Source organism: Phalacrocorax aristotelis, chromosome 5 (genome assembly GCF_949628215.1).
Source record: "Phalacrocorax aristotelis chromosome 5, bGulAri2.1, whole genome shotgun sequence".
Classification (NCBI taxonomy): Eukaryota; Metazoa; Chordata; class Aves; order Suliformes; family Phalacrocoracidae; genus Phalacrocorax; species Phalacrocorax aristotelis.
In genome coordinates this window covers 69,124,422-69,149,410 of record NC_134280.1, presented here as the reverse complement: position 1 = coordinate 69,149,410, position 24,989 = coordinate 69,124,422, and the positions used below count along the sequence as shown (strand labels likewise).

General features: G+C 51.3%; 2 protein-coding genes across 2 annotated transcripts; one reads left to right on the top strand and one right to left on the bottom strand.

Annotated features, from left to right (window-relative positions):
* The first annotated feature begins 236 nt into the window (after positions 1–236).
* Positions 237–5,478, top strand: FTH1 (ferritin heavy chain 1). The gene is made up of 4 exons (XM_075095043.1): positions 237–1,064; positions 2,918–3,064; positions 4,086–4,211; positions 5,139–5,478. Exons 1-4 carry the CDS (start codon positions 954–956, stop codon positions 5,301–5,303), a joined length of 549 nt encoding a protein of 182 aa, XP_074951144.1. The 5' UTR covers positions 237–953; the 3' UTR covers positions 5,304–5,478.
* Positions 5,479–6,060: 582 nt separating this feature from the next.
* On the bottom strand, positions 6,061–18,710 carry BEST1 (bestrophin 1). The gene is made up of 10 exons (XM_075095042.1): positions 18,462–18,710; positions 15,907–16,066; positions 14,875–14,969; positions 14,243–14,476; positions 13,015–13,169; positions 11,840–11,917; positions 10,156–10,308; positions 9,580–9,660; positions 8,573–8,724; positions 6,061–8,225 (listed from the first exon to the last, which is right to left on the bottom strand). Exons 2-10 carry the CDS (start codon positions 16,056–16,058, stop codon positions 7,028–7,030), a joined length of 2,298 nt encoding a protein of 765 aa, XP_074951143.1. The 5' UTR covers positions 16,059–16,066; positions 18,462–18,710; the 3' UTR covers positions 6,061–7,027.
* Between the last annotated feature and the right edge of the window lie 6,279 nt (positions 18,711–24,989).

Sequence of the window (24,989 nt, the reverse complement as noted above, 5' to 3'; positions counted from 1 at the left end):
TTGGCTCACCAGGCTAACCGAGGATTTTCACCTTTATTTAATTGTTTCTCACACTTCTTAGAAGCATTTTTGAGCAGGATCCAAAGGAGAGTCTGGTCACTGAAAGGAGGAAGTCTGAACACGCACCAGGTCTCGCCACAGAGTTACCAGCTGTTTTGCTGGGGTGGCAAGCCGGAGCCGGCAGCTGCCGCTAACACCCAGCTGGGTTTTTATACTGGTTTCGCATCCCAGTTAGCGCTTTCATAATATATAAAAGGTGAAAGAACCCCATCCACCACGCCACAAATTTCTCACTTCTCAACACTGTATTAATTGAGCAGCTTGAGCGTTTACTCGTAAGGTTTAAAGGCTCTACGTTGTTTGTCATCGGCGAACAAGCGCGTTTCTGCCTCGGTGCTGGCTGGGCCTTTGCCCCAGGCCCGCTCGCTCCCTGTGGGGTGGGGAGCCCCGCGCTCCGGCCGAGGGACGCCCCCGGCTTGGCGGGTTTAGGCTGTGGCGGGAGGCGGGAGGGTGGCGGGGTGGAAGGCTGAGGAGAGCCGGGCCCGCCGGCCGGTACCACGAGGGCGGCTGGGCGGCCATGATGGAGTCCGCCGCCCTTAAGAAACAGGCGCGCGCGCGCGGAGCCTGCCCACAGAGGGGCGGGGCCCGAGGCACGCGCCGGCGGAGGAGGTGCTGAGTCACGCTGGTCTAAGCAGAAGGGCGGGGAAGGGGTGGAGGAGGTACCGCCCCTCGGCGCGCGCGGCGGGGGCGGGGCACGGTGACGCTGCGGCACTATAAAAAGGCGGGCGCGGGGCAGGCGCCGGGCAGAGCGTGTCGGTGAGGCGGAGCGAAGCGGGTTCCTGCGTCAACAGTGCTTGGACGGAACCGGCCGCGCTCGGGCCCACCACCACCACCACCCGCCACCGTTGTACCCACCTGATTCACCCACCGGCTCATCCCTTCAGGCATCCGCCATGGCAGCGCCCCTTTCCCAGGTGCGCCAGAACTACCACCAGGACTGCGAAGCCGCCATCAACCGCCAGATCAACCTGGAGCTCTACGCCTCCTACGTGTACCTCAGCATGGTGAGCGGCCTGGCGGGGGGCTCCTCCGGGGTGGGGAGGAGAGGCGCTTCGGGCCTACACAGGAATGCCAGGGTTGGGGGGGCGGCGGGCGGCTAAGGGGGCAGTTAGGCCGGCCTAGGGGGTTTGGGCGGACCTACCTCTCCCCTGGGAGGGAGCTGGGCGCTGCTGCGGTGGGGGGAAGAGGAAGGGTCGTAGCTTGTGTGTGAGGCGGCCTGGGGGAGGGGGAGGGAAGGCACGGGGGCTGGGGGTGTGTTATAGCGGTACGAGGGAAGGCCTTTGCAAGGGATAGAGGCGCTGGGGGTGCTGGCTGGGGCGGGGCGGCGGCGGTTGCTGGCCCTGCTCGCTCTCCGGTACGAGCTCTGGACGAGGGTCCAGTCAGGGTGGCTCGGCTTCCTCACCGGCTTGCGGGGGGGGGTTCCTGGGTGCTGGGCGGTAACTGCAGGCGCCGTCTCCTCCTCCTCCTCTGGGGCGTTCTCAGCCTTCCCCGGGGGGTGGGGCGGCCGCTTGTTTTCTGTAGGTGAGACCTTTATCTGGGTGGCGGACTGAAGTTACACGTTAACCGCTCTCGGCCCGTCGCCCTTGGCGGGCTCGTTATCAGCACAGCTCAGCAGCCTCCGAGCGGCTCTGCCCTCGGGGCTGGGCTGGATAGCAGGAGTTTCACTAACGAAGCGATTGGCACCTTTCCCACAGGCGTTCTTGTCTCTGAGGCAAGGTTTTTCCTTGGTAGTTTTTGGAGTGAATGTGTAGGAATCCGTGGTTTCCTTGGCGCTGTGCTTACATGTCTCGCTTGGCATGTGGCTCCTATTTTAGCCATAGATGAGATGAATAACTTTGGTCCAAGCAGCAACTCTGACCTCTGTGCAGCGATCTTGGTGCTTTAGACACGCAGGTAACCTGAGACTTCATAACAACACTGTAGTATGTTGTGGCGTGTAGGTGTACAGCTTGCTTCGGTGGTGTTATGAAGGTCTGAACCTCAGCTACAAGCTAAATGTAATTATGTTGGTGGATGACAGTGGTACACGGGCACCAGCATCTTGCCTTGAACCTCCAGGCTACTGGTCAGAGAATTCTGTAGTAGTTTAGTAAATAACTGGCAGTTGATACAAAGCTTTCCATTGAACCCTGTCTAATGGCTCTGACCAAAGAACAAACAAACTGTGTGATGGCTTCTAACTGCTCTTACAGTTTTTTGGGCTTTCAAGAAAGATGGTCTTGTGTTTGCAGTTGAATATGTATTTTATTCAATTTATCTTTTGTCTTTTAAATGTGACTTAAATTTTTTTTCACCAGAAGTAGAAAGTGTGCTTCCTAGCCTAATCCCTGGTAAGCCCAGTGAAGCATGGGAGCTTTACTGCAAAAGTACTTGAAGTTCTTGGCCGCCCTTAACTGGTATTGCAAGTCAGAACCGTGACTTGTGATCACTGGTAAACAAACTCAGGCAAACAAATGGAACAGGGAAGATTTCTTCTTCTTGAAAAAGGCTTTTCAAGTCTGCTGTGTTTAAGGCATTTGAATGCTGCTCCAAAGAACAGGTATCTTTGTGGGTTGTGGGGTTTATTTGTATCCTCACAACTGAACTACAAATACCACTTACTTGTGTCCCTGGTGTCCACAGTAGGGACACAGGTTAAAAATTAATCCTAGTCAGGAAAATATAACTTGCTACTAAGGGAAGAGTTTTGCCACGCTGCCTTGCTGTCATCAGTGCTACTGCTACCCTTAGCTTGGACTCCAGCCATCTTAAAGTAGGGCTGATAGAGGACATATCTGAAGTCACAGCATGGACTTGGCTTTGTGTGGCTGCTGGAGTGACGCCTGTGGTTCTGAGCGTATGAATTCTTATTTTTCAGTCCTACTATTTTGACCGGGATGATGTGGCTCTGAAAAACTTTGCCAAGTACTTCCTGCATCAGTCCCATGAGGAACGTGAGCATGCTGAGAAACTGATGAAGCTACAAAATCAGAGGGGTGGACGCATCTTCTTGCAGGACATCAAGGTGAGGAGTGGAGCTGTGGGTTGTTCTCTCTAATGCAGAACTAGTCTTGTGGTCTGTCTCCAGGCTGGAATGGGAGGAATTTGCCAGAAATGGTCCCAGGCTGAACCATTGATGTTTTCCAGCAAAAAGGCTGGAAGTCTGGGTCCTTTCCCAGAAGGAGCAGCAGCTGACAGTAGATCAGCATGCTGCATTGCCGCAATCAGTGCGTGGCACTCAGCCCAAAATCTAGAGATGTGTAGTAATAACAGGTTCTTCCTGCGTAAGAAGAGGAGGCCTAGCCTTAGGTGCTTTCCTGTGGTTTAGGATTAACTAGAACATGACTGGTACATCTGCCTTAAACTTAATGTCAAGAGCCTGCTCTGTTCTCTACACTGTTTCATAGAGAACTGTTGACTTGTTTGCCATGGAAATGTGAAATCTAAAGTTTCTGATTGCTTACTTTCTGCTCTTCCAAATAACCTAACTGAAGTGACTTCAAGAAAACAGTGCTATGAAGTCTTGCAGTGAGCCATAACAAGCAATGTCATATGGCCAGTTTAATGCAAGAAACTCTTCATGGGGAAAATAGCTAACAAAGTAAGTGATGGGCACTGGAGAAGACTTCCCTTGCTTACTAGCAAGTCTGAGTTCTTGTAAACACCAGACTGTACTAAGCAGTTCTGAGCTGAAGGCTGGATCTGCCTGTACCGGTGTCTTAACTGCTTCATTTCTGAGAATGTGCCCATTACCTTCTTTGTTTAAGCCATTAGATTATAATGGGGGGAGGAAGGTGATAGCTCTGTTAGCTGTCTTGCCTACAAGAGCTTGGAGACTATAATATGAGGAGAATCTAGGGAACAGGACAGGTCTGGGACTTAGAGCACGTATTCACTTCTGTTCAGGGTGTCCACCAAACTTCTGAAGATACCAAAATGCCTGAACTTGGTCTAAACAGGCTTTTGAGATCGATCTAAAAAGACTTTGCTCACTAATGGTGTGTGCATACTTACAGAAAATATGGTCATGTGTCTTCCCCTTCTAGAAGCCAGATCGGGATGACTGGGAGAATGGACTGACTGCAATGGAGTGTGCCCTGCACCTGGAGAAGAATGTGAACCAGTCACTGTTAGAACTGCACAAACTGGCAACTGAAAAGAATGACCCACACGTAAGTACATGCCGAAGCCGAGAATGCGGCTGTGCGATGGGGGGACTTGTATGTGCCTAATTGTGGGTTTGGGGGTGAGTCGTGTGTCCCTGAGGTACAGCCCTTCCAAAGGGAAGGGCCCAGGTCTCAGCCTGTACCCTAGCTGTTCAGTAGGGTTGTCACGCAGCATGTTAGGGTGGCTGAGGCCTGCCTTCCAGAACAGCAGGTGTGATGCTTTGTTCAAACCCTTCTGTTGCTCTCGGGAACAGCATTTTGAAGAGAAGGAGTGTATTAAGCTCTATGGAGAAGGCTTGTTTCTGTGGGGGATGAGTTCTTCCTTTAAAGCGATGGATGCCTGTAAGGCTTTTTGTCGTAAAATTTTGGAGCTGCTTCTTCCAAATGTTAAAAGCCCTGACACTTCAGAACAGTGTCTGAAAACACAGGTTTCATCACAGATGGAAGTTATTGGCAAGGCTGGATTGAGGCTTCTTAGCAACAGGAAGAAATTAGCCTGTGTCTGAATCAAAGTACTCTTGGGAGTGTCATGCCTAAGTTAGAGGGACTTTTTTTAAAAGAAACAACATAGCTGGACCATTCTACAGGTGTAAATCCTCATGGAACTCAAGTGCTGTGCAGTGGGGGCTTCTAAATATGTTCAGAAACTTGCCTGTCTCTTCTTGTAATGCAGAAGAGAGGGGATGTTGTGAGCTGACACTGTACTGTAGTTCTGGAGCAAGCGTGCCTCCATAAGCCTGCCTCACTCTGGTCTTGTTCTAGCATTGCTGAGGCAAAACTAAAGGCTTCTCCATCTTGGGTATCTTCTGCTTCAAAATTGTCATTCTGCATCTTCTCCTTTTCCCTAGAGAGGACTGGTAGAATTTCAGATGCTGCTTTAGCAGGATAAGCTCTGTTCAGGCCTACATTTAAACTCTTTTGTCTCCCTTTCAGTTGTGTGACTTCATTGAGACTCACTACCTGGATGAACAGGTGAAATCCATCAAAGAGCTGGGTGACCATGTGACCAACCTGCGGAAGATGGGGGCACCAAAATATGGCATGGCAGAGTACCTCTTTGACAAGCACACCCTAGGGGACAGTGACAATGAGAGCTGAAGTCTTGCCAAGAGCCACCCTGTGGGTTTCAGTGGGACTCCTACTCTACTGTCCAGCCATGCATGCATCTTTGGCTATCTAGATAAACAGTTCTCATACTCTGTACCAAATATCATCCCTCTTTTCTCTTGTGTTTTGCGTATTGCCCTCCATCTAATAAAGTGACTTGGTTCAAGTTGGCTTTTTCTGTTTCTCTCAGGAGCAAGAGGCCTGTACTTACAGGATTGTGCTCCAGAGCCTCTGCTGTGACAGCCATCTTACATTGGGCACGATGAAGGTTATGTTAGAGGGATCAGATTTTACTTGGTGCTTTTTTATAAAAATGACTTTCTTCTAATCCAGTGGAATCCATTGCAGGAGTTGCTCAGTGACTAAAGTTGTGTTTTAAATGCCTTTGCCACCAAAGCTGTTGCTATAATGAATGCTCAAGGAAGGGAAGGCTTGATATCTGGGCTTCCTGAACTGGTCTGTGTGAATTTATATGAAGCAACTGAAGGTGGGGGTGTGCTTAGTGCCTCGCTAGGCATCACACCTCTCTTAACAAATGGTACTGCACTTGTGTAGAGAGAAAACATAGTGTGAATCAAGACCTCAGAGCTGTGTGCTGTGATCAGGCTAGACTGAAACAGCAGCACTGTAGGAATGGCCTCAATGGCGATGTTTTGGGAGTTGTAGCAGGTTGTGGTGACACCTGCCTGGGTCTGGCAGCTGACCTTGGAAGGCAGAGAGGGTAGGCAGCTGTTGTGAAAGCGTTGGAAAGGATGTGGGAGTAAACTTGTCACATGCCCCCTGTGATGTGAGAGATTTGCAGCTGTTTCCTTAGAACAGGAGAACTACTGTGGTTTCCCTAAATTCCTATCATTGGGTGGAAACTAAAATGAGGAAATGAAGCAGATGGTCCTGGACTTCAGCCTTGCTTTTATTTTCTTAGAGAAGACAGTAAAAACTCATTGCTGTATGGAGTCTGCTACCATCCAGATGAGTTCTGAGCACTGTCCTGTCAGTGGCCCACGTGATGTGGAACTTAAAGCAATGTGCTGGGCAAATAGCATTGACTGCAGCCACCTCCTCCAGTAGAGACTTGCCCTGTCTTATTCTGTTACTTGTCCATTACTGGAAAACACCAGCTGGCCATGACTTTGTGAAGCACCACGGGTCTGCATCACAAATGATGTGACTTGCTTCAGTCCCTTCATTTCCCTGGGGGACCTTGTCAGAAGCACAAGTCCTGCCTGAGACTTGCAATGGGTATTGTGATAAATGTTAACAGAAAACTCGAGTTCCAATTCTTGCTGTGATGAGGAGGGGGGAGGTATGCTTATTAACTGTATTCCTCTTCTAGTTTGGGCTAGGTACCTGCACTCCAGGTTCTTCAGGCTGGTACCTGCTGAGCTATTGCTCTGCTGTTGGGTACCTGCAATACCTAACACTCAGTTTTACTTATCCTTTGGCTACCAATGTAGAGGATTTTCTGGTTTTTTGTTTTTTGTTTTTTTTTTTTTATTGTTGCAACACTGAAGTTGTGCCTGCTACTGTACCTGAGGCCAGTAGCAGTGTGTCATTAGTGCTGGCTTTAGCCTAGGCTGGGCATTAGCTGCATCTTCCAGCAGTAGGTGGTTTGGCTGCGCTGCCCTTCTGTTTGGATGAGTGCCAGTGTGTAAAGATACTGCAATATCACTAATACAGCAGGCATCTCAACAGAACTGTGTGCCTCTCGGTCTCCCCTAGCTGTACTGACCTATCTGCTCTTCACATGTACTTTCACTGGTCTCCATGATCACCTCCATCAGCCCAACGTAGTCACCTTCGGCTAGAGAGATGCCAGAGTCATTGGGGGATGGACTCTCTGCTCGTCTTGGCTCTTTTGTAGGGGGAGTATTAGTGTTTCCATTTCCAGTATCTCTCGTGGTCCTGGAAACCTCTGCTGAATGCTGGTCAGGAGTGCTGGCTGTATCTTCTAAACTTAGGCTGCGAGCATCAGGGCCCGTGTTTCCCAGGGAGGATCTCTCCAGCACTGGAGATGTTACAGGAGTGAAGGAGAAGCAGAGGGAGGCACTGCCCGCAGGGGTTTTGTTACTGGGGGTGTGAAAGGCACCTGAATGTTCAGAATTGGGAGTGGTGGATGCTGTGTTCTCCAAGGTTAGCCAGGGTGGGTGGGAACCTTTCAAGCTCTTCAGACTCTTAAAGCTACCTTGCTTCTCGTGGTCTGGGGACTCTGCTAAGAAGGGGAATTTAGGGCTCTCTGATGCTGTGGACTGAGCTCCTGGGCTTCCTGTGGTAGCATCTCCTCTGCTTTTACTGATAGAGTTGCCCTTCTCTTCTACTGTTAGAACCAGCGAGTCAGGACCTCTGCTCCGATCTGTTGGCCAAATAAATGTTTCCTTTGCACCTGAGCCAAGGGAGCTCTGGCTCTTATACATATCACTGACTCTGGAAGGTGAGGAGTTGACAGTGTCATCCCTAAGAAAAGTCGAGCATGCAGTGATACTGGAGAGTGCGGGAGGCTTCTTGCGGCCTTGGCGTCTAGAAGGGAAAATCATGGGGATAGAGCTGATTGGTGTCTGTGGAGCACTGTAGAAACCAGGTCTCTCATAAAATGGAGTTGACGTGAAGGCATCAAACTCCCTTAGTTTTCCATCTTCACTGTCCCACTGCTCCTGTGAGATGGAGTCTCCCCTTGGCTGATTGATGCTGCAAGGGCTTCCACACTTGCCCGTGTCTTGGTATGTATAATGGGGGAAGGGGGATGCAGGGTCTCCTCGCCTGCGGAGCAGGTTCATTCGGGAAGAGGACCTGGAGAAGCTTGGTGACTGGACGCTGAGGAGGCGGCCCAGGTGTCCCAGTAATGGTGTGGAGTGGTTTGCCTCCTCGTTCTCTTTAATTTGCTCCAGGGGCTGGAACTCCATCTCTTCTTTCTGCATGCTGGGGAAAGGCAGAATGGGCTGTTACAGGGTCACAAAAGAAGGTGGTTTCTGGGGAGGCTGCCAGTGGCAAGCCTCTCTTTCTGTATTGCCATTAGATACGTGTTATGACCTCCACTATAGGGATGCTTATAATAGAGGGGAGCAGGGGAAGGAGCCAGAGGCATCCTTTCCTGCGGAGGATGTTGGTTATTGTCTTTGGATGAGCCTAGAAGTATTGTAGAGCAAGATATCACAGACTATGGAGAAAGATACTACTGCTTGCTCTTCCTCAAGTATAATACCCTGTACAACACCCGATCCAAGGTGGGAATGTGGACTGTTCCGACACCCTGTGGTTGCACTCACCTGATATCAAAAGTTGAGCCAAGGAACGATGGGCGCTTGTACTCAGCAGTGGCTGCGGTGTAGGGTGGCTGGGGATCAGGCTCGTTCCAGTATAGATCCTTCTCCAGAATGGGTAAATCCTGATGCATCTCATCCACCGCCATAAGGGAGACCTGCAGGGGACAGCAGAAATGCCATATGGGCTGAGGAGCATTGCGTGTGCCTATTATTGGTGGACAAAGAAATGCAGGGCGTGAGGAAGCAATGTAGCGTGGAAGAGTGGCAAGTGGCTGCGTTTGCTGTATGGTTTCCTGTCACTTGGGTTGTTTCTCACACAGAGAGATTAGATTAATTGGAAGGAAAGTGGTGCTGAAGGAGACAGCAAAGCAATATGCTCGCTAGGACAGAAGGGCTCAGTTTTAGAAAGGGCTGAAGGTGGAGAGTTATCTCATGGAAGAAAGCAGACGAGGCAGTTTTAGGTACACCGGGTGAAAAAACTAGGGAGAGGCAGGAATGATCTGTCATTCAAAGGTAGCGAGGGTGTGAAATGAACGGTCTGGATCCATCACATGTGCCAGAGCATGGACTAAAGCTGCCGTCAGTCTCTGTGTACAAAGATACGCCAAAAGCCCTGTCTTCCCTGGAGTGGGGGATTCTTCCTGGCACAGGTCTTGCCCCACACTCTTCCTGGAGCCTGGGATCTCTCCTTGGCTGCTGAGGGGGAATGCTTGAGCTGGCCACCTTCAGATTTGTTGGGAAGCCTTGTGCTCTCCTCCGGCTCTCCTAGCCATCTGTCTCTGGAGATCCTGGGCTGCCTCTTAACATGCAGCCACCGACACCGCAGGAAGGCGCAAGGGTAACAGGGACTGCTTCTCTGCCCCGTTGCAGGCACAGGCAGGGGGTGGCAGAGGTGTCGCAGGATAACTTCATCACTGCACTGACAGGGCTTGCTAAGCCCTCCAGAGGAATCCTGCCTCAGTTTTCTTCTGCAGGTCAGGCTTATCTGGAGGATCCTGCCTCCACTTTACCTGTAGGTTCCTGTCGATGAGCCAGTTGGTTTCAAAGTCGTCATCGTCCTCCCCAAAAGGATTGATGAGTTGCTCGGCCACCTGCATGTGGAGAGCATATAGCAAAGGTCATCATGGTCATACCTGCCCCTTTCCCTGCAGGGAGAAGGCCTGTGAGGCAGGGTCAAGCGTGACATCCCTTGAATTTGGAGCAATGCTGTCCTCCCAGAAAGGAGTGGGATAAAAATGGAGGCTTGCCAGTGGCTGGGCAACACTGGTACACACAGATAACTGTGAGCCCCTGGCTCACACAGCCCTCCTGCAGCTGCAGATTATCACTGCAGGTAGTGTAGCCTACTGCCTCTCTATTTCCCCAAACTAGTCAGGACCAAAGCGTAGGAAAGGTGGAGCTGATCTTTGGAAACTAAGGTGGTTTTGGCAATACCCTCAGCCCCTGTTGGCTTCCCATTTGTCTACCAACACCTGGCGTGTTGCCCATCGAGCAAAGAAGATGGTTGGGTCCCTGGTGAGCACAGACTGGGAAAAAACCCTTGGCTGGGTCAGATTCCAGCTCCAGACATATTTTCTTGGACTTACCTTTAACCAGCCAGCATAGAAGAAGAACTGCAAAAACGTAAAGACAGGTACGAAGAGATCTAGTTCATGGCCAGGATATGCTTTTTCTGGATCCAGGAACTGCCGCCCGATCAGACAGGCCAGGAAGAAGCTGTAAACAGCCACGGTCACCACCTGGGAAAGATGCCAGGGAACACACCAGAGGAGCTTGAGTTCCCAGCTTGCTTTCCCAGCATCTCTCTTCAGTTCCATCCCACACAACTCCAAAGAGTGGTGAGCTGCTGCAGAGCTGCTGGCTCTGTAGCCTTTTGCAAGCCTTGGATTCAGTTCCTGCTTTTTGCAGGTAGATGCATGTCCACTGCAGAAAGCTTTAAATGTGCCCTTTGCCCATTAGCTGTTACGTACCCTGTATTTCATTCCATGCTGTCCCTGGAATGACATGTGTGTAGGTGTCACAGAAAGATAGGGGTGGAAGAAAGCATGTGGCATCCTGGATGGAAAGAGCTTAAACAACTGACACATGGCTGCATGGTTGTTCTGCTGCTGAAGTAAGGGGTGCTGTGGGCTCTTTTCATTCCTGCCCTTGCCTCTCCTGAAAGCTGTCTCGAGCCCCTCGTGGCTCAGTCCACACTGGCAGGCCGCTTCCAAGTCAGGGAGGGGAACCATGGCAGTGCTGCTAGCTCCTTCCTTCCTGGTCCTCATGCTGGGCCTTTTTTATATTGGTCTGCTTCCTTGCTCAGATTTCTGGCTACAGTGAGCTTTGTGCTTTTCTCTGTAATCATGGGACAGGAAACTTCCCCTTCCCAAAATTAAAAGCAGCTGAGACTTTTGTGTGGTCTTTTGATGCAACAAGCAAGGGGTTCAAAAACAAACACCCAGCATCACAAGACTTTTGAGCTAACCATGCAGTTCCTTCCAGTGAACAGCGCCGGGCTGTTTCACGATGGGCAGGATACAGAGTGCCTGGAATGACAGACTTAGCATTGTGGATGGGCACCTATAAAAAAATGGATGGTGTACTGCAGGGTGGGCAAAGACATGCTGTGATATTGCTTTTGCTCCGACTGTGCAGGGCGCTGGTCTCTGTGGGAATATAGTCTCCCAAAATGTTCCCCATTAACCTTCAGCACTGCATGAACAGAGGCAGTTCCCGTTTCACGGCGGCGTGCGTTACTGTTATCTGAGCAGCTGGATTGTATGAGACAAAGGAGGAAGTTGGTGCCGAAGCATCTGTCTGGGTTTGCAGCAAGAGAATAGCTGAGTACACGCACACAGTGCTTTTTCACACACATGGCGCAGCTCCATCAGGGCTGCCCTGCCTGCTGGAGCAGCTCTGCTGGAAAACAGATGTCAGCTCTGCTGAGATCTGCTTCAGGGATATGATCCATGCAAGGCAGCACAGGGAGTGGGTCCATGTCTATCTGTGTTTTTCGTGTACCCCTGTGGCCCACACCACGGTTAGTTATCTGTGTCTACCTTCCGTAGAGGTGGCTGTGCCTGAGTTATGGAAATAAGGCTGGGCTGGGCCTGCGCTGCTGAGCTACGTATGTGAGAGAGCCGACGTGTATAGGTGGGGATGAGGGTTCCCAACGTATCTCGCGTCAGCGTGATCAATGTGTGGGTGTAAATAGGGGTGCCCCTTGTAGCGTGGGGCAGCTTGCGCTGGCAGGCAGCGGAGCAGTAGGTGTGGGGGATCCCTTCTCACCTGAGTGTAGACCAGGGGGATGCTGATCCAGTCATACCCATAGAGTCGCCCGCACTGGCTGCGCAAGGTGTTGAGCTCCTGCAGTGGGGAAAAGGAATGGCTTGTCAGCATAATTTTGCATCTCCTTTCTGGGGACACCGAGCCTCTCTGGCCCTGTTGCCCTTCATTGCTCCGGTCCATTCCTGCTCTCATCTCCTCTGGAAGACAGGGCTCAGCCAGGACTCCTGCTCCCTTGGTGCCCAGCCTCACCCCAGCAGACCACCAGCAGGGTCTCACGCTTGCCCTGGAGGAACTCCTTGCTGCCTGGGTGTCTCCATCTGAGCCCACAATCCCTTCCTAGCTCACTTCATAGCAGAGTTTTTCTCCTCGCAGAAATGAGCAGCCAACAGGTTAGGTAAAGAATGTCTCAGGAGCATCCATTTCTGTCTCCTGCCTATATAGTGAGTCTAGATAAATAGCCCAGAGGGAGAATCTGTCTCTCTGGGCAGATGAGTCTCACTCCAGGCAACAGAAACAATGTGACTTTCTCTGCACATGAACACCAGGAAGGATGAGCTGCTCTGGACCTTTTTTCTCTGCAGCTGCGCAGGGATCGTTGCCAGGTCTTGCCTGTGGAGCATGGCCTGATTCCCTGGGCTGTCTAAGAGTTTTCAACAGTGAAGTTTTCTACAGGGACCTTGGTTGTTGGGGAGGCTTTTGGCCTCTCCTGGTCTCTTCCAGAAACATGCTTCCTTGTGCTCCCTTGCGGCTCTTGATAAGTATCCTAGGGACCTCCGCTGGCCACTGTTGTTGGCTGCTCTTGAGTGCATGAAGGCTAGAGGAAGGCTGATCAAGGACCTGCTACACAGGGGTCTCCCGTTACCACACCTAGATGTGAGTTCCATGGTTCCTCCCAATCCCAAATTTGAGAAAAATGTCACTTTCCCCTCGCCTCTAATACATGTGACATTGCTACCACATCAGCAGGACATGAAAAGCTCTGTTCTGTCACAAGCTGGAGAGTGGCAGCAGGGGTATTTCCCATCAAAGTGAATGTAATATCCCCAGAGACAGGCTTGGCTCACTGTCCTACGTCACCATTCCTATTCTGTGCCTGACCTCTGGAAACCCCTGTAGTTCCACGCAGAGGACTGGACAAGGATCTCAAACAGTTGCCTATTGCCTCTGTCACTCACATTCAGGATGCCTTGGAGCAGCACGCTGTCCCGGATCCTCCCCTCATTCCTTGCCTTCACAGCCAGATTGGAGAACCACACACATGGGATCCAAAACTTGTTGTGGGGGGAATTCAAGCTTTCAAACTTCTTGTGCTCTTCTGGTGTCATGAGGCCTAGGTGGAAAAGAGTAGGTGGGAGAGGGATGGCCATAGAGCGCAGAAAGAAATTGAGCTGGTCTGAAATGAAACCATCTAAATCTCAGGTGGTCACCTTAGCTCTCCTTAAAAATCACAGGAAAGACTCAGGCACTCAGCCTTTGAAAGACACATAGAAGGAGGGCAAGTCTTCTCGTTAAAACATTGAGTTACAGAAGTGTGAGAGGCAGGCTTTATCTCATTTCACTTTGGACATCTGCAGCATATCTGAGCAGATCGCAGCCAGCAGGGAGATAAATTACTGCTGAGGGTGCAGTTGCCTGGAGTACTTAGACGTTTGTTGAGAACAGGATAACTTGTGTCCTAGAAGTGCCTGTTTCTTTCTCTGGATTGCAAAGGGAACCCAGTTGACTAGGGCAGGTGCAGTCATCTCCTTTGGGCAGACTGGGAAATGGTGTACCTTGAGGAGCATCTTCAGAGAGGATTCAGGGAGCCCAGCGGTTAAGGTCGGAGGTCTGAGGCTCCAATTCCCACCTGCCCAGTGGAAAACTGGTGCCCTGAGGGAGGACAAACATACCACTTGGCAGGGGTCTGCTTGTGCTCTGCCGTAGATACGTGCACAGGGTCATTTACTACAGAGAGCTCTTCTCTTCCCATGCACACTTTCAGTGCAGGGCGAGCAGCTCCCAGCGAAGTCGCTGCACCACAGTTACCCTGATCTGATCAGCCAGGGCTGCCCTGTGACCTGCAGCATATCTGCATTCACAAACCAGATGTCAACACTCTCCTAACATTAAAAATTTGGGCAGAGACCCTTCATCTTTCAAACAAGCCTTCCAGCCACTAGCAGGACCAAGCATGCTGTGTGATAGGAAAACATAAAGGGTTGATTATTTCAGAAGAGCAGAGCTAGGGCATGAGCAGATGCTTAGCACCCGCTGCAGATGTCAGCTGAGCACATGGCAGCACTATCTCATCTCCAGTCTGGAAGTCATGTGGCCATTTCCAGTGCTCTTTGCCCCAAAAACAGCAGCAAGATGCTGCTCTCTGCTTGGTGCCAGAGCTGTGCAGAAGGCAGTACCAGTACTGACCTGCCCTCACGACATGCTCCATGCTGGGGAAGCGCTTGTAGACAGCAGTGCTGACCGAGCGCAAGATCAGCACGCTGCACAGGTTGCTGTAGCGCATGAGGGTGCGACGCAGGAGCCGCCCATACTCGTCCTCCCCATCCACGTTGCAGGAGACCAAGTTCATGATCCGGTCAGGCCATGGGATGCTCTCGTACTGAGCCCACCAGCGGGACACCACCAGAGCCACGTAGAAACCTAGAGGTGAGCTGAGCAAATTAGCCATCCTAAAGGAGTTGGAAAGGTAAATGCTCATGCGTAGGAAGGCTGGAACTCCTCATACGGGTATGGGCGCAGTCATGCCTGGAGGACAATTCTGATCTCCATGCTAGAGTCTGGGTTTCACAGTTTATTTGGTGCCTGCCCTCCTGGCAGAACCCAGAACATGCTAGTACATCTGGCCAGTGCAAGCTGTGTGCTGGGGGCTTACCTCACAGCTGCAACGTGGAGTGACGTATTCTGCTTGAGGAGTGACACAAAGGCAGAAGGAGGGATCTGCTCAGTGAATCTTGCCTGCCTTCAGAGCTATATCAAACCAGGGAGAAGAAATGCTCTCCCTTTCCCCTCCCTGTGTGTTCCCAGACAGAGCTCCTTACCCAGCACAAAGGACACAGGGATTAGCTCAGCATAGCTGTTGCAGTAGAGCGCCAGCTTCTCAAACATCAGCCTTTGGCTCTCACTCAGGATCAGCCTAAAAGGGAGAAACAGAGGCATCAGTCTCAAAGAAGAGTCTGTGCCTTGTCGGGCCTGCTGGGATAGGAGTCTGGCAAGGGAAGCCAAGGATGGGTCAAGACAGGGCCACGCTGTGGGTCTGGGTATGGTGTGAGTGAACAGCCGTCGTGAGCTGGGGACATCAGCCCACCTCCCCAAAATACCCTGCTGACCAGTCCAAAGGTGTCAGAAGTGGTCCCTGACAGAGAGTGTGTGGTAAGTGATGCAATGCGATGTCAGCAACCACCCCTATTTTTCTCCCTCAAGAGAGTGCTGTGTCGTATCAAGGGTTTGCCACAGAGCTTGGATGTGCACCACAGTTCACTTAATATCCTGCAAAATGTCAGTCCAAGCTCTGCTCTTATCTGAGTTCCTGCCTCTTCCGTAGAGCTGCTTTCCTACCTCCGTGCTGCATCTGTGATTGAACCAGCTTGGGGAGCTCCCCGTCTTTCCTCACCAAAACCAGACCAGGCACAGAGCACTGTTGCCTAATCAAAGATCTGTGGTCCCAGAGCTGATGTCTGCTCTCAGAAACGTACCCAGGGTATCGCCTGTTGTGTAACAAGGGAAACTCTCCTAAAGCTTCTCGCGGTGGGATGTCTCCAGTGCTAGTTCAGCCTTGATCTCCACTGACCTACACACTATTCTGTAGGTAATCATCAGATGCAACCGTTCATCCCAGGGAAGAGAAACTGTGTTACTTCTCAGGACAGAAAAAGGAGATTTGTCAGCCGCTAAGCCATATTGGAGCAGTGAGGAAGGACCGTTCCTTTCCTCCTGTGAAGAGAGGCTGGTGAGTGACTGGCCAGTGCTTCTTCACATGGATCACTGTCCCAGTCCTGTGTTGCTCAGCTGTCCTGACAGCTCCAGGCTGAAAGTGAGGGGCTGTGTTAGTGTCGGGGTATAAGGATGCTTACCTGTAGACAAGACTGATGGTGAAGTAGAGAAAGATGAAAATAAGGAACTCGGAGTAGAGAAGTTTGTAGATACTTCCTTTCCATTGGAGCAGGAGCTGTGAGAAGGTGCCTAGGCGGGCGTCAGCCACACGGTTGGTGTATGTCACTGTCATCACAGATCCTAGTGGAGACACAAAATGAGCAGATGTTGAAGCTGCCAGCAAACTTGTGCAGAGGGAGGAGACAGGGACACCACAAGTGCCCTAGCAAGCAAGCAAGATGGAAGGAAGGAAGTGAGAAAGAAACAATGCACTGAGACCAAAAGACAGGTAGGATGAAGCCACTGACATAGAGAACCAGGAAGAAGTTTATGATAGGCAATTAATTCGATGAGCTTGTCATCTTTTCCTGTCTTTGAGCTGCATATGAGCTGAATACAATGACAGAGAATTTAATTTCTGGTGGAGCCCCTGGTTTCTAGTGGTTGATTGTCAGCATTCAAGTGGGGCTGGTTGGTCGGAGAGGTCGGAGCCCACGTGCCACTCCCTCCCACAAAACAATTTTTTAAGATTAATTCTCAGGGTCACAAACTCCAAAGTTGCTTAGTCCCCCTCCCCCCCCCCCCCCTTTTTTTTTTGGGTAGTGTTTGCTTCAAATATGTTGCTTCTGTAAATTCCATGAAGTGTCTTCCTGGAATACTGATGAAAAAAAAAACCCTAAAGGAAAGCAAAAATGCCAGAAAGGAGACATTTCTTGATACTGCTCCAGATGAAGGTACCCCTGGAGATTTGACAGTTAGGGTAGCACTTGCCCAACAAGTATAGCTGTCTTTAAATTTGGGCTGAGGGCCATATCTGGACTATGCTGGTCCTAGTCTCGCAGGCAGAACAGCCCTCCCTGTTAGGGAACTGAGGGATGGAGTTTGGCCAGGCTCACAGAGCACAAATTCCAGCAGCTCCACCTCCCCTCTCCTTCAACCATACGTTGCACAATAAATCATCCTGGATAAAAAAAGGCATTTGGGCTCATGAAATGCTTCCCAATTATGCAGCATCCCCATTGCACTTCTTCTAATCTAACCCTAGATAAATAATTCTTTATCACCAATTAATAATCAGACTCACATTCATATAAACCTGAATTTGTAAAAAAAAAGAGCCAGCAAACCAGACCAGTGTAAGCTATGCCAGCCAGACAGGTGAGTGATCTCTTGGTTTACAAATAGTTATCCAACATGAAACTATTGGTATTTCTGTATCAAAACATGTTACCAGGATGTTACACAGACGTTGCTATCTAACAGAGGCATTAATAGTTATGGGGCCTTGGGCTCTTCCCTGAATGATGGAGACAAAGAAGCACGTCAGGGGACAATTCAGACCTTCCTGCTCTGTAGCAGCTGAAGGCAGGTAACTGTGACCATGCTCCTCATTTAAGCATCTCAGTGTGGGGACAACTCAGCTCCCAGGGAGCTGGTGCTGTGAAGAAAAACAGCGAAGTCTGGTTTGTGGGCTACCTCAACCAAATAGCATCTTGGTCCTGGCTTTGGCTTTTTGGTGCTGCTCTTCCTTTGGGTTTCCCTGTTCTAACTCTCCCTGAGTCCTCTCTCATGGGTTATATCGGAGGAACAGAGCTGGCACCTGCCCTGCCAAGGGCTCCCCAGCTGCACCTTTCGCTAGAGCCTCGTGTACATTCCTGCCGTTTCCATATGTATTTCTGGCCGGTGCACAGGATTAGAAGAGTGGTTTTTTTTAACTGCCCTAGGGACTGCACACACGTGGGCTATACAATGAGAAATGTATGTAAACACCCACAAATTTGTTGGGGGCTGCTTACAGAAAGCTGGCTGCTTTCTCTACGCTTTGGGTCTCGAAAGTGCTCAGGGAGACTATTTGTTGCGTAATTCAAACACAGATTCACTTTTTTACCAAACATGGAAAACTTCAGCTCTTGTCCATGTAAATAATGGATGTCACTCACCTCTATGCAGTTCTGCTGCAGCACGGATAATGGGGCTTTTCCCAGTGCTTTTTCCTCCAGCCCTGAATGGTTAAGGCACTTCCCTGCCCGCCTGCCAGCCTGCGCGGGACTGCCCTGGGGTGGCCCTGGGGTGCCACTCAGCAGCTGGCACACTGAAAGTACCATTTGGAGTTGAGGTACGTGGCGGAAGGTGACTCACCACAACACCGGCACTGGGACACCGGAGTGAGTATGCGGAGGAAGAGCCACCCCCTGTGCGGCGCCCGCACAGCCCACTCCCCAGGGAGCCACTGCCTGCCGCTGCCTGCATCTGCCTGCCTGATCTGTCCGGACTAACCATGGAGGTTAGTCCACCTGCAGGTTGACTGACACTAATCAGACTGTAGGAGTCGACAGCGACCAAGATCCCGCCACAGCAAGCCTCCGTCAGGTGCGTTACCCACCGTGTGAGATGGCAGACAGACACGACCAGCTATTGCAGAGACAGAACAAGCAGACAGAGTGGGCAGATGGAGTGAGAGGAGGTCTCAGATAGGCAGGAAGGAAGAGAGATCTTTGAAGGAATCTATCTGCTCTTGGGAGGATGAGATACTTACAGTCATGGACTCCTGAGCTGTGCTGGAGGCTGTGGAGGTTTGGTCCCGCACGTGTCCTTGCTGGGTCCTTTGTGGCCCACACCACGGCCCGCCTCCTCGCGCCTCTTGGCTCATGGGGGGGATTGAACCTGACAGACACGGTGTGCTAAGGAGCCTGAAACCCAGTTGGGAGCTGCAGCCGGTCACTTGATGCCATAATCCTTCCTCATTACAAAAGAGACTCTGTTGTCTTTTGCCCTGTTTCTTTCTAATCTTCTGAGTAAGCCCTGCGTGTTTATAGAGGCAGCCGGAGGAGGGGGAGGCAGGGCTGGCTGCTCCACAGCTGCTGCTGCTAACTCCTGGCACAGCCATGGTGGCTGCCAGAAGAGAGGCATTTTTCCTCTAATTCTTTCCTGTTTGGTCCCTTTCTCTGTGTCACAATCTTACAGGAGCCCCAGGAGATTAAGTAGGGCTGGAATTTTCCACAAAGGCTATGAAACGTGTCACCCTTGGGGCTGCGCAGCCCCCTCTTCCTTGGGGAACTCCTAGCTCCTTAGGTCGGTCAAACACCTGGCCCATGCTCTGCCTGGATCTTGGAGGATGTTTCACTTCACTGTCTCTGCTGTCCCTGGATGGGTTTGCTGTCTCCAGCTGTGGTTTTGATGCTGGGGCTTCCACCCTGCCGCTAGCTTCCCAAGACTCTTTCCATGTGTCCACCTTCTTTTCCACTTGCTTCTCCAGCAGCACTTGGGGGCTGCCACTGCTCTTTCTTGCATGCCACCCTGGGAAACACAGCTCCTTGCCTTGATCCTCAAGCCTCCACCAAGCCGGAGAACTTGCCTCTGTCTCTCCAGGGTCTTCAGTCCCTTTTCTGCTCCCAAGCTGTCCCTCACGATTGTGTCCATCCTTTTCTTCCACCATCTCCTGCAATCTCTCCTGTTAAGTCTTTAAGACATTCCCCTTCCAAGAGCCTCTGAATCAAGATCCTTTCTTACCAAATCAGCTTGGTGTGGCATGCACCCTCCACTGTCAGCAGGCTCCTGGGCTGCAACCCTGTGCCCATAGGCACAGGACTTTGGATAGCTTTTCACAAGACCTCCCTGTCTTTCCATCCCCTTTCTGCTCACTCCTTTGGAAAGTTCTTTCTGTTGTCCAAGGTAACAGCATCTGTCCCCTGGACACCAATATTTCCTCCAGTCAGCTTTTGCCGAGCCGCTACTACACTCAGTGTCCTGGGGACAAGGAGCTGCTCTGAGCCTTAAGCCAAGCCATGGCCCTGTCTCACCTGGGCCCAACTTCATAAGTGTGCTCTGACCCTCCTGGCCTCCATCATTTAGCCAGCTCTGGGTGTCTGTGGAAGAGGATCAGGATCAGGATCTACCTGATCCCTGCAGGTAAGAGCAGCTGGAGACCCAGGCTCCCTGCTGACGATCTGTAGCATTGCCACATGTGGTTTTTCGCTGGTCTTTCCAAGTGAGGAGGCAGCAAAGTCTTCAGTGAAATCAAATTAAGAGCTAGTTCTGGTAATAACCAAATTTCTCTTGTGCTGGTCTATGTGCCTGTGCCTTTGGTATTTGTTTAGCATCATCAGTGGGGATTAATTTGTCCAAACTGTAGGTTTCTCCTTTCTGTGTGGCTGAGCCTAGATAAGGGGAGGGTATTGTGTCACTGCCTCTCTGAAGCAGCTGCTGCGTGGCGTTTGTCTAACGCGGGGTTTCTGGTGCAGCCCTGGGAATTGCTGCCAATGGTGGGGAGATGGCAGTTTAAAGCATGGGACTTGGTACCAGCATCTGAGGTTTTAATTCTGGTGTGGGCTGTACTGTGTTGGATTACCTCTGGTCCTGATTCCTTTTCAACAAAAATGGAGGGAACCGTGCTTGCTTCTTCCACCTGGCACCAAAACCACGGAGGTCTCATGACTTCTGTTAGTCTCTGGGTGGAAGCTGCTCCATATTGGATTGCATGATAACAGACATGGGCACACATCTGGTGGGAGTAAGTTACCACATCTGGCCATGTGACTGGGGGGCTGCCACATTGTGCGTTAGGAGAACGTGTATAATTGCAGGGGGAAGGGTGGGACCTGGAGCACTTGGCCTTACCAGGATCCTTCCCGCATGAACACTCTGCATCCCTGGGTGGGCTGGAGCTCCCTGGAGCTCCGTGGAGCCTGCCCCTGCCAGGGATGACTTGTTCTGGGTAGGGCAGTGCAGGAGAGAAAAGGCAGCATGATGCTTCTGCAGTGTGAGATACAGACGTTGCAGGAGAAGCAGGGGCACATGGAGGGCCACTGGGAGAGCCTCACAATTAAGGTGTGGAACTAGATAAGGGCTTTTATCAGTGGCCAGAGACTAGTGAATACAGAGTTGCCTCACTGGCCTAACCACAGCAAACTCATATGCTGACTGAAGGAGCGCGGAGCTTTGCACCTACTCTCACAAGCAGCACCTGCCAGCTCGAAGAGGAAGAGAAGGATCCACCAGCACCAAAACACCCCAGCTGTCCTCCCTTTCTGAAGCCTTGCTCTGGGCGAGCAGCGAGGCATGGGTGCTGTTTCAGACCCTGATGTGGCTACCCCTGTCTGGGTAGCATCTGTCTAGGGCAGGAGCTGGGGTCCCTGGTTTTGCTGAGGTCCTGGGACAGTCTCGTCCCTCAGAGGTGTACTTACTGTGTGATCTGCTCTGTTCTGGGGCTGGGCTTGCTATGAGGTCCTGGAAACTTTGCTCTTAGGTTGCAGCTTCTCCCAAAGGGCCCTTTTATGCCAGGATCACAGCGTTGGGACAGGGTCTCCGTGTAGCTCAGGACCACGACAACGTCTTGAAACACCAAAGAGCTCTTTGAACGGGCGTAAGAGCTGGGAGAGCACAGGGATGGACCTCTTCTGATGCCGAGGTGGTCCACACGAGGGCCCTGCTCCTTGGTCCTCCCCTTTGGGGGAGGTATCCGGAGAGAAGGAATTAGTAGACAGGCAGGCTGAGACAGTTCTTGAGGGTCTCAGGTTCTAAGCCCTCATACTCATATGTGGTAGGGGGACAAAAATGGTTCGAGTGAGACATTTGCTGGAGCTGTTCAGGTGCCCCTGGGGACTAACAGGAAACAGCAAGACCTCAAGTGCTCCGCTCTTTGTGGAGGGATGTGCTGGCATCTGGGGAACTCTGCTGCCCTCCTCCGGGAGTAGCTCAGCTGACTGCTCCTGTGGTTCAGAGCTGCTGTTAGGACAGCGTGAAGTATCTGTGGAATTTAATATGAAAGTAAATAACTCTGGGGCTACCAGCGTGGCGGCGCTGCTTGGATCTCGTTTCACGTCCCCTGTGGCCTCGGTCCTTGCAGGCCTTGAGGAAGATACCAGTCTGAAAGCCTGCCTTGCTTGGGAGCAGAGGAGGAAGCAAGGAGGTACTGACATCCATCCTTAGCCTCACAGCCCTGGAATCATTCTCATTTTCTCCATTTTACAGATGGAGAGATTGAGTTATTGTGACAGGAAGTGAATCCCCGCTTCTGGAACCCCAAAGGGCCACCCACTCTCTGTGCTGAGTTAGCTCCAGCTGTCTGGGAAAGGCTCGGTGCCCTCCTTGCTGTCTCCCAGAGAATAACAAGCGCTTTTCTCAGAAGGATGTTGTGGGTCTTAGAGCTCGGTGAAATCCCTTTCCCTTCTCCAGTTACACTGCTGAGATAGACACAGAGGCAGCTGGCATCAGGCGTGCCTCTCAAACTGACATTCTTCCCTGGAATCTGATGTAATTAAAAGAAAAAAATCAAAAAAAGTGGAAAGTATGAGAGGAGGTGCTGTTTTGCACAGACAGGATTTACTCTGAGGTTTGAGCTGGCCATGAATGTTTGAGGAGATAGCAGTGACCCTCAGCGCTTTTCTGAGGACCCCCAGACTTCTTCCCCTTACGGTGCAGACTTCATCACTTATTCTGCACCGTGCCGGGGAGGCCCTGAGAGCTGGGGGCACGCTAAGGGTGCTGCCTGCCCCCCGCGTAGCACTCGGCTCAGAGTGGTGATTTCCTTCTCGTGGACTATGTGCTGTTCTGACTTAGGGAGGGGGTAACTTGCTGCTCAAGTGGAAGAAGCCATGTCCCTGCCAGCTCTACTGCTTTTTACAAGTGTCTTTGTATTTTTTCCCAGCTCTGTGGCAAATCAAGAACCATCTGGTAGCACTAGGCTCCCTGCTTCTGTGAGGTGGAGTTGGCGTGTGTGTGTATAAGCAGCCATTTGGGATGGCACGGACCGAGCTGCAGGATGCCTGGGAATCCTGGACAAACAGCTCAGTACACAGACAGACTGACTGTACCTCATAGCCTTTTTATTTTTTTTGCCATCACTCCCTGACACATCTAGATATGACTTTGCCCAGGAGAGATCAGTATATGAGCACAACAGCTCTCTATTGCTTTGAGGTTTCAGTGCCAAGCTCTGTATCTCCCTACAAATCTGAGTGCCAATCTCTGTCTGACCCTCTGCATTTTTCAAGTGCCTGGAGGGTGACAAATCTCTCCCTCTTCCTCTGTACAAGTTCAGCTTGTACAGACATGAAAAGGAGGGAAGAGTCTTTAGCGAGGTCCCCCTTTTCTTGCCTTAGCCACCATGGTAGGGATTAGCTTCCAGAGGACCAAATGTGTCGGTCCTGGACATCACTTCTAGGGTCTGCCTGCTACCTCCTTGCAGATGTTGCAGGAAGGATGCAGGACTGAGGAGTTTCTGGTTGGATAAACAGTGACCAAATCAGCCAAGAGAAAGGAAGACCTTCCTAAAAAGCTGAGGGACGGTCCTCCTTTTGCTCCGAGTTTCCCAGCTGCTCTTCTTCGTTTTCCGTCTGGTGCCTCTTCCCCTTCCTTCAAAGGATGCTGCTGAGCGTGAGGTTGCTCTCTCTCAGCTGTCTGCAGCTGTGAACCAGCAGGAAGAGCAGTGTCTCTGGTGGGTCTCTGCTCATTGCCATGGTGTGACTGCTCTTAGCAGCATCTGTCTGAGCAATACAGCACTGCTGCCCCAGGCTAGCCCCCGCTGCGCCCTTCTGGCTCTCAGGCAGGAGCCAAGCATTACGCTCTTCGCTTTTTCAGTCTTTTCTTTTCACCCTGTTGCCCTGGAACAGGGGCTGCACTTTGTTGGGTGATCAAGGCAGATCCCCTCCATGAAACTGGAGATCTTAGACCCAGAGATCCCAGCGGACCCTTGCTGAAGCCCTTCCAGCCAGTTGTGCAAACATGCTGCACAGCTGGCCGAGAGAGGCGAGAGGGAGGGGAGCGAGTGGGTGGATGAAGCCTGGAGTTTTAGGCCATTTGTTTTCATTCTCATTTTCATGGCAATAACATCTGGTCTGGGTTTGCTGGGTCAGGGGTGTAGTCCTGCTTTCCAAGCTCTACGATAATCTCCGTTTCTCCTTCCCTTCCCAGCCTGTGTCTGTTTTTTTCTTTTTTTCTTTTTTTTTTTTTTTTAAATTGTAGGAGGATCTGAATCCATGAGCGGACAAGGCAACCCGGAGGAGGCTTAAGCCCTCTCCCATGAGAGCTGCTTTTGCTCTGGAGGTCGGTCTTGCACTTTCTTTGAACCAAACTTGGGATTTTGAGTCCTGCTCTTCATTTATGACCCATTCAGAGGAAGATGTGGGCACTCTGGGAGGGAATATGAAGGATCTGCATATTCTGCATCGCCTGGGCTGAGGGGAGATCACTGGGGAATGGTGTGGAGGGGTTCCAGAAGTGACAGGGGTCTGCTTGGGGTGCTGGAGGAGGTGTTCAGACTGGAGATGCAGAGCTGGGTCAGAGGATTCCTTCTGTAGGGGCCCAATGGGGTGCCACAAGTGTATCTGTGCATCCAAGAAATGCAGAGGAAGGACTGAGGGGGTCCTTTCCTTTGAGAAAGAGCTGTGGGGGGCAAGGGACCTGACTGGACCTCACTCTCAAGAAGACACAGAAAGCATTAGCAAGATGTTTCTTTGCCTGGCGGAGGTGGGAGGATGAGAAACCTAAGATGAAGAGTCAGGAAGGTCAGTAGCTTGGCAAGGTGGATCTGCAGGAGGGATGCAAGAGGAATTGGGGCAAGTGGATACAAGTGAGGGAGCAATGGCAGCGGAAGCGGAGAAGATATGAGGGGAAAAAAAGGGTGGGGAGGTACCATGTCAGGGCCTTCACAACACATTATGTGCCTTGCTGGGAGATTTGCAGGAGGCAAAGTGAATTTTATGACACTTCAATCCCAGCAGTCGGTGATTTCCGTGAAATGTAAATGGGAAATAACATGGGAGAGAGCAAGGTACTTCCACGGTGTGAGACGAGGGTGCTGGGCTAGAGCTTCCAGCTGCACTGAGGCTTTAAGGTTGTCTGGTGATTTGTTGGCTCCTCTTTAAACCAGAGGTGGGAGCTGAGTCTGTGTCTCACCAGCTGCTGGGTTGGACACTTTTGGGCCTGAGGGGGACAGCTAGCCTTGTGCAGAGGCCGTGCAGAAGGCAGCAGCTTTTCCTGCCTCAGGGCAGCTTGCGTGATAACCTTTGGCTTGGGAGTGATACATGCTGAGTTTTCCTCTGCTGGGCCAGCCCATTCAGCTGAT

What these genes read in the sequence shown, in the direction of transcription:
- FTH1 (XM_075095043.1), top strand. Translation starts at nt 954, where the DNA reads ATGGCAGCGCCCCTTTCCCAGGTGCGCCAGAACTACCACCAGGACTGC. An exon ending in CCTACGTGTACCTCAGCATG is followed by an intron (nt 1,065 to 2,917) that starts GTGAGCGGCCTG and finishes CTTATTTTTCAG; the next exon opens with TCCTACTATTTTGACCGGGA. An exon ending in CTGAAAAGAATGACCCACAC is followed by an intron (nt 4,212 to 5,138) that starts GTAAGTACATGC and finishes TCTCCCTTTCAG; the next exon opens with TTGTGTGACTTCATTGAGAC.
- BEST1 (XM_075095042.1), bottom strand. Translation starts at nt 16,058, where the DNA reads ATGACAGTGACATACACCAACCGTGTGGCTGACGCCCGCCTAGGCACC. An exon ending in CCCTGTGTCCTTTGTGCTGG is followed by an intron (nt 14,477 to 14,874) that starts GTAAGGAGCTCT and finishes GCTCACCTCTAG; the next exon opens with GTTTCTACGTGGCTCTGGTG. An exon ending in GGCTCAACTTTTGATATCAG is followed by an intron (nt 8,226 to 8,572) that starts GTGAGTGCAACC and finishes GCCTTTCCCCAG; the next exon opens with CATGCAGAAAGAAGAGATGG.